This window comes from Mesoplodon densirostris, chromosome 12 (genome assembly GCF_025265405.1).
Source record: "Mesoplodon densirostris isolate mMesDen1 chromosome 12, mMesDen1 primary haplotype, whole genome shotgun sequence".
NCBI lineage: Eukaryota > Metazoa > Chordata > Mammalia > Artiodactyla > Ziphiidae > Mesoplodon > Mesoplodon densirostris.
In genome coordinates, this window is record NC_082672.1 from 68,676,600 (window position 1) to 68,692,838 (window position 16,239).

General features: G+C 36.9%; 1 protein-coding gene across 2 annotated transcripts in view; it reads left to right on the plus strand.

Annotated features, from left to right (window-relative positions):
• Nucleotides 1–16,239, plus strand: part of RNGTT (RNA guanylyltransferase and 5'-phosphatase) — a 235,576-nt gene that overhangs the window by 173,040 nt on the left and 46,297 nt on the right. For both annotated transcript variants that reach the window (XM_060115193.1, XM_060115192.1), the window contains exon 14: nucleotides 10,556–10,622. In XM_060115193.1, the coding sequence (XP_059971176.1) occupies nucleotides 10,556–10,622 (67 nt within the window). The remainder of the gene's footprint in view (nucleotides 1–10,555; nucleotides 10,623–16,239) is intronic.

Consider the following 16,239-nt stretch of genomic DNA (forward strand, 5'->3'; position numbering starts at 1 on the left):
TTGGTGACAAGGACTGGGTTTTAAAACTACATCTTAAAAAAACCCTATGAAATGACTATCTGCTTATACTTCCACACTGCTTAATTCTTTCTGAAAGCCTGGTTAATTTATTTGAGGAAAAAGATAACATTGTTTGACTACCCCTCATGGATTTGCTGAGCACATTCTAAGGTTGTAATGACCATAACCCACTTCAAGAATTCACATCAGTCACTTAATAGAGTGGAAAAAATGAACGGAGAAGTATTGTGATTATTAGATAACCTCCATCTCGCGTTTTGGAAATAATTGAATTAGTTTCACCATAAGGACATGAGGGTCTTTCAGTCATTTATAAAATGTGGTCCTAGACAGCTTGGTAACATTTACTTTATATTCACGGCTTTAAGAAATGTTAAAATTATAATGCTTTATAGCATTGCCAGCACTATCCGGTGATGTCTTTCTTATGGATATCTCATGATTTCCTATTTGTCAGCCCAGCATATGAGATTCTGGAACTTCGTCTTGAATATACTTAGACTAGATTATAGTTGTCACATTACTGAGGTTCAGCTGTCTCATACATTATGTTAACTCTTGTTAATTGATCAAGGCATATGTCAAGGGTAAATATAATGATTTATAAGCAAAATAATTGATGTACAATATGGTATTCTGGTCATTTTAAAATTTGAATTAATTAAAAACAATTCTACTATATCATTAGTTATCAATGTGTTTTGAACAGATATCAAAATAAAGAATAAAATGAATTGTTACAGTTCAAACTCTTTTACATGAGCTATTCAGCTAGGTAAAAAGTTCCTTCAAGGGCTTTGCAAACTAAACCAGTCAGTAAGTTACTCTGTTTGAACAAAAGAATATACTGATTGAATTAAGGAGGGAATTGTCTGTTAACTCAAAATAGGCTCATTCTTGTTTATAAGTAGAGTCATGAAAATGATAAAGAATTAACTACAGTAAGTCCCCTACATACGAACGAGTTCCGTCCCGAGAGCGCATTTTAAGTCCAATTTGTTCATAAGCCCAACAAAGTTAGCCTAGGTACCCAACTAACACAGTCGGCTATATAGTTCTGTACTGTAATAGGTTTATAATACTTCTCATCCGAATAATATATAAAAAATGACCAAACACAAAAAAATAAAGAAAACATTTTAAATCTTACAGTACAGTACCTTGAAAAGTACAGTAGTACAGTACAACAGCTGGTATGCAGGGGCTGGCATCGAGTGATCAGGCAAGAAGAGTTACTGACTGGAGGAGGGAGAGGAGGTGGGAGATGGTAGAGCTGAAGGATCCTCAGCAATAGGAGATGGAGGGCAAGCTGCAATTTCACTCACACCTGACTTGATGGAATGCACATTCACATCTTTGAAAGTTTGCAACTTGAAGGTTCCTATGTAGGGGACTTAACCGTACTTTAAAAAATAAAGATAGCTAATATGTACCTAGCAATGAAAAAATACTAATTCAATACCTACCAAAATCTATATTTTAAAAAAAGGGATGCATGTATAATATTTACTAGAGGAGTATTCAAATTAAAATTAATAGTAAAGAGAAGATCAATATAATGTATATTCTGTCAGTGAGACACTTAGGGGTTCTCTGTAGTTTTGGCAGTTCATGTGTCAGTAGTTTGTGGAGAGTTCTATGAAGCTGAAATTCAGATTTGAAGTAATTCTTTTCAGTGTGGAATATAACAGTCTCAGTCATTCTGGGGTCTGTGATTTAAAAAAACATTTCTCTCTTTGATTGATCATAGCTATTATTGAAATAGCTGGTAACATGGTGCTATAATTTAGACAGAAAAAAATGGAATTGTGAATTATATCCACTCAGCTTAAATTTCTCTGTTTCTTGTCTCCACAGTATCTTTTGTACTTTTTCTGCAGAAATGGCCCCATAGCATAATGTTCCTACATTTTCCCAGGGGAAAAGGAGGATGTCACAGTCTTGTCTGAAGTATACAAGGGGAACTTGTACAACAAAAATATAGGGAAAAAATAGAATAAGATTCAGAACTTCCCAATACAGGAAATGAAAGTGTTATTCATTTATTTTATTTATTAATCTTTTAACAGATGTGCTTTACATATACATCTTAGAGTCAAGGAGGTGAAAATTTATGGATATGATGATGATTCACGTAATTTCAGATGTTTAGATTTGAGGCTAATCCCTACATAAATCATTCTCCCCTCTCTTCTTTTGTAGGTAAAAGTAAGCTATAGAATAATTCTTATGACCAGTAGATAATAAACCAGGTGGGGAGCTATATGTGTTTGATGATTTCCCTGTTAAAAACCACTTTTCAGACTTTTTGCTTCATGTTTACACAGGCAGGTCTTAAAATAATAAACCAACTCTCCATTTAGAATGATCAGGGTGGGTTGATTTAGAATTATTTGTAGGCCCAGTTTGTGATATGGCCTGTGAACATTTGTACTTTCCTTTTTTTATATATTTAGCAAAACTTTGAAGATGAAGTTTGTACATTATTTTTTACAGCTTTATTGAGGAGTAATTGATATATGATAACCTGCACTTAAAGTGTGCAATTTGATTTTTAAGTGTGAAATCACCACTCCCGGAATAAGATGATGAACATGTCCATCAGACGCACCCCCCCCCCCAAATTTCCTCCTGTCCCTTGTCAATCCCTCCCTCCCTCTTTCCTCCAACACCCTTCACTCCCTTTTCTGGCAACCACTGCTTTGGGGTATTCATTTTCTAGAATCTTATGTAAGTGGAAACATACACTGTATGTGTCTGTGGTGGTCTTCCCCCGCCCCCCCCCTTCTTTCAACATTAGATTCATCCACGTTGTTACATGTATCAGTAGTTCGTTTCTTTTTATTGCTGAGCAGCCTGTTGTTGTATAGATATATTGCAATTTACTTATCCGTTCACCTGTGTATGGATGGACATTTGAGATGTCTTCGATCTTTGGCTATTATGAATAAAGCTGCTGTGAGACTTGGAAACACGTCTTCTCGTAGACATATGCTTTCATTTGTCTTGAAATGGGACTGGCCATTTTTTTCTCCAAAGGATCAGATAGTAAATATGTTAGTCTTTATTGGCTCCAGGTGGTAGGCTGGAGTAGTGGTGGGACTTCATTTGTTTCCCTTCTCTCAGGTACCATCTTGTCTTGGCTGGGACTGGAAAATTTGTCTGTACATTTTTAATGCACTTATGTTCCTTTTTAAAATTTTTTTTTTATTTTACTGCCTTTCTATTTAAAACCATTATGCCCAGATATGTGAGCTCTGTGTTTTCATATTATATTTATGCTGTAGAATTTGTAGCTCTAGTACTAAGAAGAGGATGAGTGACTTGTGGATTGCCTAGAAGCTCATCTCTTAAAATACTCATCTATTTTTACAGGAATATTAAAATATGTTAATATACCAATTAATATTGTATCCCTCATTTAGGAGTCACTCTTATTCTCTCACTGATTGCTTATGTTGGTTTTTTTCTTTGGGCTTTTTATATTAAGACCTTTTATAGTATGAAGTATACATACAGAAAAGTACATAAAATATAAATGTACAGCTTACTGAAATTTCATGGAACCAACATACATTTAACTACTACTCAGAACAACAAAAAAACATATTGCCAGCACCCTAGATGCCTCCAGCATGCTATTTCTCATTCACAAATTTCTCTCTCCCACCAAAGATAGCCATTATCTGTAAGTTTGTGATTTTTACTTCCTTGCTCTTTTTTATACTTTTATTATTTAGGTATGCAATTCTAAACACTAGGGTTTGGTTTTGCCTGGTTTTGAACCTTACATAAATGCAACTCTATGTTCTTTTATATTTGGCTTCATGTCTCCTTTACACAATCTTAATATAATCTGGGACAGTACCTCACTTTCACTTTCCATGATCTTGACACTTTTTTTTTTTTTTTTTTTGCGGTACGCGGGCCTCTCACTGTTGTGGCCTCTCCCGTTGCAGAGCACAGGCTCCGGACACGCAGGCTCAGCGGCCATGGCTCACAGGCCCAGCCGCTCCGCATGCGGGATCTTCCCGGACCGGGGCACGAACCCGTGTCCCCTGCATCTGCAGGCGGACTCTCAACCACTGCGCCACCAGGGAAGCCCGATCTTGACACTTTTTGAAGACTACTAGTTATTATATAGAACGCCCCTTAGTGTGATCTTTTGGGGGGATGTATTTTTAGTAAGGCACACCACGAAAGCGACAGTGTGCTCTTCTAGGTGCATTATGTCGGGGGTTGGAGCTCATGTTGGTAATTTTGATTATTTGGTTAAGTGAGTCTGCTGGATTTTAAAGTTGCTATGTTTATGATTAGTAAGTGTTTTCTGGGTAGAAATTTTGAGACTAGGCAGATGTCAAGTTTCTCATCCTACCTTCGTCTTGTAGTTTTAGTATTTTTCAATGGTTTTTGCCTGCAACAATCCTTACTGTGGTGTTTTTCAATTTCAATTTGGCAAATATTTCAAATATGGTGAATTTCAATTTCCTTCATTCTTTTTCAGTGCATTAATAGGGATTGAAATGGAAAGAACCACTGTCCCCTCTTCCTCATATACTTATTTATATTATTAAGGATTTAGGAATATTTTACTCCATGGGTTATAATCCAGCACTATGATTTTATTTTGCTGTTTTGGCTTTGGTCCTTGGGAACGCCTTCAGTTCAACATCTGTGTCTTTTTGACATGCTCTCATCACTTTTCCATATCTCCTTACTTCCCAGTACCACAAGATGTTCCAGGCTCTTCTTTTTTTTTATTTTTATTTTTTATTTTTATTTTTTTTTATTAGTTTCTGCTTTATAACAAAGTGAATCAGTCATACATATACATCTGTTCCCACATCCCTTCCCTCATGCATCTCCCTCCCTCCCACCCTCCCCATCCCACCCCTCCAGGCGGTCACAAAGCACCGAGCTGATCTCCCTGTGCTCTGTGGCTGCTTCCCACTATCTATCTACCTTACGTTTGGTAGTGTATATATGTCCATGCCTCTCTTTCGCTTTGTCACAGCTTACCCTTCCCCCTCCCCATATCCTCAAGTCCATTCTCAAGTAGGTCTGTGTCTTTATTCCCGTTTTACCCCTAGGTTCTTCATGACATTTTAAAAAAAATTCCATATATATGTGTTAGCATACGGTATTTGTCTTTCTCTTTCTGACTTACTTCACTCTGTATGACAGACTCTAGGTCCATCCACCTCATTACAAATAGCTCAATTTCATTTCTTTTTATAGCTGAGTAATATTCCATTGTATATATGTGCCACATCTTCTTTATCCATTCATCCGGTGATGGACACTTAGGTTGTTTCCAGCTCCGGACTATTGTGAATAGAGCTGCAATGAACATTTTGGTACATGTCTCTTTTTGAATTATGGTTTTCTCAGGGTATATGCCTAGTAGTGGGATTGCTGGGTCATATGGTAGTTCTATTTTTAGTTTTTTAAGGAACCTCCATACTGTTCTCCATAGTGGCTGTATCAATTCACATTCCCACCAGCCGTGCAAGAGTGTTCCCTTTTCTCCACGCCCTCTCCAGCATTTATTGTTTCTAGATTTCTTGATGATGGCCATTCTGACTGGTGTGAGATGATATCTCATTGTAGTTTTGATTTGCATTTCTCTAATGATTAATGATGTTGAGCATTCTTTCATGTGTTTGTTGGCAGTCTGTATATCTTCTTTGGAGAAATGCCTATTTAAGTCTTCTGCCCATTTTTGGATTGGGTTGTTTGTTTTTTTGCTATTGAGCTGCATGAGCCCAGGCTCTTCTTATACTTTCCCCACCTCAGTCCAGAAATCAGCCCTTTCTCCAAAGAGCCCAGGTGTTTTTGTTTTTGATTTTTGCGGTACGCGGGCCTCTCACTGCTGTGGCCTCTCCCGTTGCAGAGCACAGTCTCCGGACGCGCAGGCTCAGTGGCCATGGCTCACGGGCCCAGCCGCTCCGCGGCATGTGGGATCTTCCCGGACCGGGGCACGAACCCGCGTCCCCTGCATCGGCAGGCGGACTCTCAACCACTGCGCCACCAGGGAAGCCCTGTTTTTGTTTTTTAATTGGTGAAGATTGATGGTTGGAAACATGGATCTAGGTCCTCCGCATGGTTGTTGCTGCTGGGTGTCATTACAGACCCTCTCAGTTGTCAGAGCTAGGGATGTATTTATTTCTACGGGCACACAGATTCTTTATTTAACCATGTGGTTGTTGTTGTTGTTGGTGGTGGTTTTTCATTTTTTTCATGGAAGTCTAGAGCATTTTTGTTACTCCTATACCAAGGTTTAGAAAGCAAACCAGGAGAGAAAAGTGTAGGCTATGAAAAGTCTGTAAGGATACTAATAAACTCACTCACTTGCTAATTCAAGTTTCATCTGGGGCTAATGGCATTTGTTGCTTTTACCTACATTATACTAGAAGTCTCAAAGAATAATGTAGGCCTTCTCAATAATGTGCATTTTCTCAAATTCAGAAGGGCCCTACTGATCCCATATTAGGTGCATTTACTTTCTCTTTTTTTCTAGTATGAAATATGTTGGATGTAGTCTGCTCTTTGGAGAACTTGCTCATTGGCTTCGAAGTGGGATTTTATTTAAGTCAGTCAGTATTCATGATACTGAAAGTTTTTTCAGAGTATTTTGTTGCAGTTGAAAAGTGTATCAGTTAGTGGGTAATGTAATTAGGGCTTGTAGACAGAACAGTTAATTTTGAGTTATGTAGCTTATTTTTAGAAAGATCCCCTTTGCCTTTTTTAACTTTTAATTTGAAATAATTATAGACTCAATTTCCTTTTAAAGCAATTTTTTTGTAAGCCTGATATATTGTCAGTGAATGATGGTGAATGAGGTTCTTTTAAATAATGTTCTTTCTATTACCTGCCAAGTTTTACTTTTCCTTTATGTGACAAAATTTTCTGGAAATAATTTTGCAGCTTTCTTTCCAGAATAGATATTTGTTAATATTTGTATTTGGGAAATTGAAACAAAATGAACATTAGACTTGCCTATATTTACTTTTTTCGAAAGCTCTAATAGATTTCCTTTCTTTCTTTCTTTTTTTTTTTCCAGCAATGCTGCCATTTTTTTTCTAATATCTTTTTTTTTTTTTTTTTTTGCGGTATGCGGGCCTCTCACTGTTGTGGCCTCCCCCGTTGCGGAGCACAGGCTCCGGACGCGCAGGCTCCGGACGCGCAGGCTCAGCGGCCATGGCTCACGGGCCCAGCCGCTCCGCGGCATATGGGATCCTCCCAGACCGGGGCACGAACCCGTATCCCCTGCATCGGCAGGCGGACTCTCAACCACTTGCGCCACCAGGGAGGCCCTCTAATATCTTTATTGGAGTATAATTGCTTTACAATGTTGTGTTAGCTTCTGCTGTATAACTAAGTGAATCAACTATAGGTATACATATATCCCCATATCTCCTCCCTCTTGCGTCTCCCTCCCACCCTCCCTGTCCCACCCCTCTAGGTGGTCACAAAGCACTGAGCTGATCTCCCTGTGCTATGTAGCTGCTTCCTACTAGCTATCTATTTTACATTTGGTAGTGTATATAAGTCCATGCCACCCTCTCACTTCGTCCCAGCTTACCCCTCCCCCTCCCCATGTCCTCAAGTCCATTCTCTACGTCTGCATCTTTATTCCTGTCCTGCCCCTAGGTTCTTCACAACTTTTTTTTCTTTTTTTTTTTAGATTTCATATATATGTATTAGCATACGGTATTTGTTTTTCTCTTTCTGACTTACTTCACTTTGTATGACAGACTCTAGGTCCATCCACCTCACTACAAATAACTCAAGTTCATTTCTTTTTATGGCTGAGTAATATTCCATTGTATATATGGGCCACATCTTTATCCATTCATCTGTTGGTGGACACTTAGGTTGCTTCCGTGTCCTGGCTCTTGTAAATAGTGCTGCAATGAACATTGTGGTGCATGGCTCTTTTTGAATTATGGTCTTCTCAGGGTATATGCTCAGTAGTGGGATTGCTGAGTTGAATGGTAGTTCTATTTTTAGATTTTTAAGTAACCTCCATACTGTTCTCCATAGTGGCTGTATCAATTTACATTCCCACTAACAGTGCAAGAGATTTCCCTTTTCTCCACACCCTCTCCAACATTTATTGTTTGTAGATTTTTTGATGATGGACATTCTGACTGGTGTGAAGTGATACCGGATTGTAGTTTAGTTTTGATTTGCATTTCTCTAATGATGAGTGATGTTGAGCATCCTTTCATGTGTTTGTTGGCAATCTGTATGTGTTCTTTGGAGAAATGTCTATTTAGGTCTTCTGCCCATTTTTGGATTGGGCTCTTTGTTTTTTTGATATTGAGCTGCATGGGCTGCTTATAAATTTTGGAGATTAATTTGAAGAAATTCTCCATTTCCTAGTTGAGATTTGGGGACATTTCTTATGCTTTCTACTTTGCATCCAGTGAACAAATATCCCTTTAGTCATGTTTGTAACCTTCAACAACATGCTAAAAGGCATAACTGTAAGTGTCACTCACATGACTGTAGCTTTTTGCTAAATTGGTTTAATTTATTATTGTGTTTGTCAGCTATTAGCTTTCCTTTAGTGGCTTTCAGTACTTTATAGGCCTTTAAAGAATGTAGGGAACAGAGGTGTTCCTAGGAGGTGGAATATCTATCTACCTTATTTCATAAAATCTAAGGTGCTTTAAGAGTGAACTTTATTTGTCTTACTAGACCAAATCAGTGGAAGGTTATGTAGGGGTAGAAAAATTTCCCCTTCTTTTCTTCTAGGTTCTTTGGTCTAATAATTAAATTGACATAGGACAGATTAACAAGAGAAAAACATATTTAAGTTAGTATGTATGGGATCCCCAAAGATAAGAGACTCAAGGGTAGGCTGAGCAGTTGAGGCTTATGTGCCATCCTGTGCTAAGGAATGGGATAAGGGCCTGGGTCTTCAAAGGGGAGGAGGGTAACTCACAGGATGATGAGAAGAACAGATGTTTTGTATTTAGAAGTTTGCCCTGCCATGCAGATTGATCTTTCAGATAAAAATGTTATCTATGGTAATAGCTCTCTTTCTGGGCCAGGCCCCCTATCTAAGTTCTTTTAGGCAGTTACCAGAGAGGGAAAAAGTTTTCCTGAGTCTCCTAGGTCTTGATTGCCTTCAGCTCAAAATAATCCACTCGTCAAAGTGGTGTATTTTGGGTTGGTGTATTCTCCCCTTCAGTAATCATACAACCATCTCACTGTCACCCAGTGACAGTGATTACAAGATATCGTAGAGTAATTAATTTAATTATGACCTTCTCATACCCAGCATGACTACATGCTCTACAAGCATAGTTCTAATGATGGTATTTCCTTATTCACAGTGTTTCAGTGTAGTCAAGAATGATAGCCCTCTTTAAATAGGAAGGAAGGAATGATGCAGGGAAGGTAACCATTTTACCCCCACCCTCTAGATGGTTTGATTTTTATTTTCATGTGCACTTATTGTCTGTACAAAAAAATAAATATTACTTATGAAATAAAAATAAGACATTTGACGTTCTTCATGGCCCATTCCAAACCTTCTTCGGGTTTTCATCTCTGACTAACTTATCCCTTACTTCAGCCAGACTTCTTTACTTTTGGTTTCAAATCTTCTACATTCTCAGGATATAGTTTAAATTTTCTCCCTTTGCCTTACCAACCCTTTAAAAGTTAAGCCTAAATTCCTCTTCAGGCTTCTTTAGCTCCCTCCGTAGAAGGTATCTCTCACTCCACTACTTTGCAATGGCAAATACCTCTAGAATAGCATTTATCAGAGGCCAACTTTTGTTAGGGTTAATTGTGTATCTGGTTTTCCCATTAAATTTTGGGACTGAACTGTTTAGGTTTGTATTATCTCCATAGTGCATAATATAGACACACAGTGAGTGTTTCCTGAATTGAACTTTTATAGGTTTTTAAATATATGCATTGCTTCTTTTATTTCTCCCCTATGTAGTAATTTTGCTAGAATTACTAGTATGTTAGACTGTTTTACATTTAAGTTGCCATTCTCAATATTTACCCATCATTTTCTGAAGTATAAGAATTATTCCTGGGCTTCCCTGGTGGTGCAGTGGTTGAGAGTCTGCCTGCCAATGCAGGGGACATGGGTTTGAGCCCTGGTCTGGGAAGATCCCACATGCCGCGGAGCGGCTGGCCCCATGAGCCACAATTACTGAGCCTGCGCGTCTGGAGCCTGTGCTCCGCAACAAGAGAGGCCGCGATAATGAGAGGCCCGCACACCGCGATGAGGGGTGGCCCCCACTTGCCGCAACTAGAGAGGGCCCTCGCACAGAAACGAAGACCCAACGCAGCCATAAATAAATAAATAAAATTAAAAAAAAAAGAATTATTCCTTTGCTGGTTACTATTCCTTTGCTGGTTACTATTCTATCATGCAAAAAGACAAGAAAAATTGCATAGATATTAATTTTTTCATAGGATCTATTATACAAATTTTGGTAATTATACAACCTCATATTTAAGGAAGAGTATTTTATAAATAATGCTTTTTTTTCCTTTGTAGGTTACTTCCTCAGAATGTTGGCCTTCTCTATGTTGGAGGTTATGAAAGACCCTTTGCACAAATCAAGGTATGGTTGTTCATTTTCTAGTATATTTTTCCTAGATACAGTTCACTCGTCCAGAACCCACCAAAACCCTGCAAATAACTATCACAAAAATTTGGGAATGTGAATTATTAATTTCATTAGTTTTTGCATATCTCTGATGAAAAAGTAATTCAGTTTTTCAGTGAATCGATTAGTTTAATAATCTTGCCCTTAGTAGCGTTAATTTTGACCATTGCACTTCAGTGATTAGTTAAGAAGAGTACAATTTAGAGCCATATTACCCTTTTTACCAATAGAATTTTTTGACAGCTTTATTGAGGTGTAATAGGCATACAGTAAAATATACATATTTAAACTGTACAATTTGACATACCCTTGTGAAACCATCACCACAACATCCATCACCCCTAAAAGTTTCCTTGTGCCCCTTTGAACTCCCCTGTCCTGCCCTTCCTTTTTCTTTTTCAGTTCCCAGGTGACCACTGATCTAATCATTATAGGTTAATTTTCACTTTCCAGAATTTTATATAAATTTTATATAATTTTATATAAATGGATCATACTGTATTTCTTTCTCTCTCTCTTTTAGCTTCTTTCATTCAGTGTTATTATTTTGAGATTCACCCATGTTGTTACACTTCAGTAGTTCATTCTTTTTTATTGCTGAGTAGTATTTCATTATATGGTTTTAGCACAGTTTCTTTATCCTTTCACACGTTGAGAGACATTTGGGTTGTTTCTGCTTTTTGACTATTACAAATAAAGCTTCTGTGAACATTTGTGTACAAGTCTCTGTATGGACATATATTTTCATTTCTCTTGGGTAAATACCTAAGACCAAAATGGCTGAGTTAAATGGCAGTTGTATGTTTTAACTTTTTAAGAAACTACCAAACTATTTCCCCACCAGCAGGGTGAGTGCCAGTTCCTCCATATCATCATCAACATTTGGTATGGTCAGTCTTTTTAAGTTTAGTCATTCTTATAGGTATATAGTATTTCATTGGAGTTTTAATTTGCATTTCTGTAATGACTAATAATGTTGAGCATCTTCTCATGTACTTATTTGTCATCTGTACGTCTCTAGTGAAGTGTGTGTTCAAAACCTGCCATTTTTTAGTTGGGTTTTTTGTTTTCTTACCGTTGAGTTTTGAGCATTCTTTATATATCTTCTGGATGTAAGCCCTTTATCAGATATGGGATTTCTCTTAACAGGATCCTCAAAGAGCAAAAATTCTTAATGTTGGTGAAGTTCAGTTTATTAGTTTTTTTTCATGGTTCTTGCTTTTAGTGTTGATCTAAGAAATATTTGCCTAGTCCAAAGGCCAAAAGATTATTCTCCTATGTATTCTTCTAGAATCTTTATAGTTCTAGGTTTTACATTTAAGTTTATTATCCAGTGGAGTTAATTTTTGTATATGATGCAAGGTTCAAGGCATAGAGGAATATTGTCCCCCTACACCCCAACCTCTTTTTGGCCCGTGGATATCCAGTTGTTCCGAAACCATTTGTTAAAAGGGGTATCCTTTCCACCATTGAAGTGCCTTTGCATCTTAGTTGAAAATCAATTCACCATATGTGTGTGAATCTATTTCTGAGCTCTTTATTCTGTTGCATTGACCTATGTATCTATCCTTCCACCAGTATCGCACTGTCTTGATTTTTGTAGCTTTAGAATAAGTCATGAAGTCAGATAGTGTAAATCTTGCAACTTTGTTCTTTTTCAAAGTTGCTTAGACTACTCTGGGTTCCTTTAATTTCCATGTGAATGTTAGAATCATCTTGTCAATTTCTGTAAAATTACCTGCTGGAATTTTGATTTGGATCACGTTGAATCTGGAGATCAATTTGAAGAGAAATGACATCATAACGGTATTGAATCTTACAATTCATCAAAGCCACATATTTCTCCATTTATTTAGATCTTTAATGTCTCTCAGCAGTATTTCATTGTTTCAGTGTGTTGGTCTTGCACATTTAAAAGTAAATTTATCTGTAAATATTTTATATTTGTGATGCTATTTTAAAAGTACTTTTTATTTCAATTTACAATTGTTCATTGCTAGTACATAAAAAGACGATTAAATTTTGTGTGTTTACTTTAAATCCTACAACTTTACTATACTCAATTAGTAATTCTAGTAGCTTTTTTTGTAGATTTCATAGGATTTTCTACATAAATGATTATGTCATCTACTAATAGGCAGTTTTCTTTTTCCTTTCTGATCTTGATATTGATACCTTTTATTGCTTTTTCTTGCTTTAGTGCACTGGCTAAAACCTATAGTACAAAGTTGATTAGAAATGGTGAGAACGGACATCCTTGCCTTGTTCCTGATCTTAGAGGGAAAGCATTCAATTTTTTGTCAAAAATTGTTTTTATAGCAATATTAGTTGAGGATTGAAGCACAGATTCCAACTAGGCTTTCTTGTAAAAAGTGGAATAATATTATGAACGTTCAAGGCAGTAAATAAAAAGAAAGGTTTGCAGTCATCCTTTTCCTTTGTTATTTTAACTTTATTAATGTTTTCTGACAGACCTGTAAAATTTGATTTGTTTTTTTGGTTTAGTATTGGATTTTTCCTCACATTTGTTTCTTGGCTTCATGAGTTAATTATTTTTCTCGCGTTCATTTGTCGGATGTGATTTTGAATTCCTTTCCCCCTGCATATATGACATATTTTTATGCTTTGAAGAACAAAGAGTTTTCAGAATAGACTGAGCCTGAATAGGACATATAAGATATTTAATACTGAGGCGATTTAGTCACATTATTGACATTTTAAAATGATAAACCTTCTTTAGCTACCATAGCATCAGCACTTCTTTAAATACCTTCCTTAATTTAACTTAAGACACTCTCAAAAGTCCACATTAGGGTCTTCAGTTGTGGACCCTCTTGAACGTTTCTGATGCCCTAAGTAACGACAAGCATTCAGGTACATTTGTTTTAATTCTATTTTTAACATCCCTGGAACACGAGTGGAGTTGGCAAGAGTCTCTTCATAAACCTCCCTCACTATCCTGTTCACCAAATTCTCCAGCAGAGGCAGGAATTCTAATAAGTTTCAGCAGAAACATTTCTAAAAGCCCAATTTTTCGTCCATTGGTTTGGAAAATCCTGTTTCTCTGTATTAGAACTGAAATAATGAAAAAGTGAGAGGCTTATCTGATATATTTAAGGAAGGGTAGAATTTGTGCGTGTGTGTGTGTGTGTTACATGTTGTCTCAAAAACATAAGTGTATGTATGTAGGAGGGTGATTCCTCCATCACTCACCTGATTCATTAACATATCATTTTCTTTATCCAAGCCCTTTCTAACAAGCCCAGTGACAGAGGTCAATCCTTTGTCAACCCTTTATGCCTGGATAATCAACTCAATAGAAAAAAGTCCATTATTTTAGGCCATCCTTTTCCTTTGATGTTGCTATAGGAAAGGTTTCTCTCATGTACTGTGAAAGGATTTCTTATCCTCATTAATTGTTGAAGTTCTTTTATAATTCCTGTGGTTCTTAAGAAAATGCTGTATAGATCCCTACCTAATTAGAATGCCTGTAAGTTAATTGGAAAACAATTTTAAAAAATCATAGTTTAAATGCTTGAGATTAGGCTAGAAATTTAAGGTTCATTCCCTGCCCCTTGCCTTGCATCTGACTTCTTCTGGACATGAAATACCAGTATTTGTTTGCTGTTAAACTAAATGTAATGATACTGTATTGTGTGGCATAGATATCAGATATAACCTTTAATAAATGGAAACTTTTGCTTTCTTAAGAGATTATTGGTTGAATTTTTTTTTATAAATCAAGATAGAAAATTGTTCATTTGAATATTTAGGAAAAGGAATTCTCATTTATTAACATCACAGGACTAAGTGTGAGTGGCTTGGTGTTAGAGGCTACATTTGTTAAAGTGGCATTTTACATTTGTATTTCTAAAAAGGAGCTTCAATTTATAAATATCAGAAAGAGAAAAAGGAAAACACAAAAAGGATGGTGGATATTTGGGCTAGTGTTAAATGAGTTCAGAAAATTTGCTATAGCGTGACAATAGATGTATGTACTATTAGCATATAACATGAATTGTTACAACCACTCTTTCTCTCTCTCTCTGTCTCTCCCTCCCTCCCTCTCCCATTATTACCCATCTTTTAGTTTTAGTTTTCTGTCCAAGCCCTAGGTAAAGATACCAGTGTGTACAAACATGGGACTTCATTACAGTCTTAGACCAGTACATCTTCATGCTAGTTTCAGGTTTCATTATTTTTAGAGGAAGTTATTCCAACTTTACCTTTTATATCTCTTAACATCTTCTGAAAGTCATCAGAATAAATTTTCATGGGAAATTTGTCATCTGAAGAACTTGATTTTAAACATGCATGATTATTCTCTTATTTTAAACTAAAATATGATAAACTAAATAAAACACTGATCATTTTATAATGAGTTGTAATACAGAGTAAGAAAAGAATTTCCTCACATATCCACAGCTATTGTTTCGTGCTGTAAATGAGGTAGATTTCACCCTCATCCAAGACTAACTTCTTTCAACTTTATTGAGATTAAGATAAGTTTCTAGATGTACTGGGCTGTGTGTGACTTAGGGTTTTCTTAAGTAAGAGATATGTTTCATTATATCTTTATATGTAGTCTTTGAAATTCAAAAGGAAAGTTTTGAAAAAAGTAAAATTTTACTTAATTCTTATTTGAATGCTTTCAAGTTGTCAGAAGCTTTTTGGGGTGGAGGGGTGGTTATTTCTGTATATCTTTGCATAATACCTTTATCTTAATTCAGTGTGTATATAATTCTGTTGTTCATAGTTTATTTTTGTAGACATGGTCAGGTTTAAATAATAGTTTACATTTTATTTATTTATTTTAAATTTTATTTATTTATTTATTTTTGGCTGCATGGGTCTTCGTTGCTGTGTGCAGGCTTTCTCTAGTTGGGGAGAGCGGGGGCTACTCTTCATTGTGGTGCGAGGGCTTCTCATTGTGGTGGCTTCTCTTATTGCAGAGCACGGCCTCTAGGCACGTGGGCTTCAGTAGTAGTGGCGCGTGGTCTCAGTAGTTGTGGCTCGCAGGCTCTAGAGCGCAGGCTCAGTAGTTGTGGCGCATGGGCTTAGTTGCTCCACGGCATGTGGGATCTTCCCGGACCAGTGATCGAACCTGTGTCCCCTGCGTTGGCAGGCGGATTCTTAACCACTGAGCCACCAGGGAAGTCCCAGTAGTTTACATTTTATACCTCTTATTCTGTGTTGTTTTCTAAAACATTTTACAGTGCAGTAAAAATCTCAGTGCTATTCTCATAGGATTCTAGTCCTGGAGGCTCCACTTACCAGCCATAATGCATAAAACCAAGAAGGATGGAAGCTTGTCAACATCACTTTTAATCAGCTGAAGGATTGTTATAGAAAGTCTCAGAGCCACAGGGCTGTCCCTCTCCACCGGGCTTGGTATTAGTTGCCTCTTGCAGTTCAGACAGCCCAAGAAGTGTGTGAAGCTGTGAGGCTGGGTCACATACAGTTTTCACTCTGACACTGCGGAATAGCTGAAAAATGTCTTTTGTATTTTAACTATGAATTCCATGCAGCAGCCATATGTGAAATGTAAGGAGTATAACCGTTATTCTGAGGC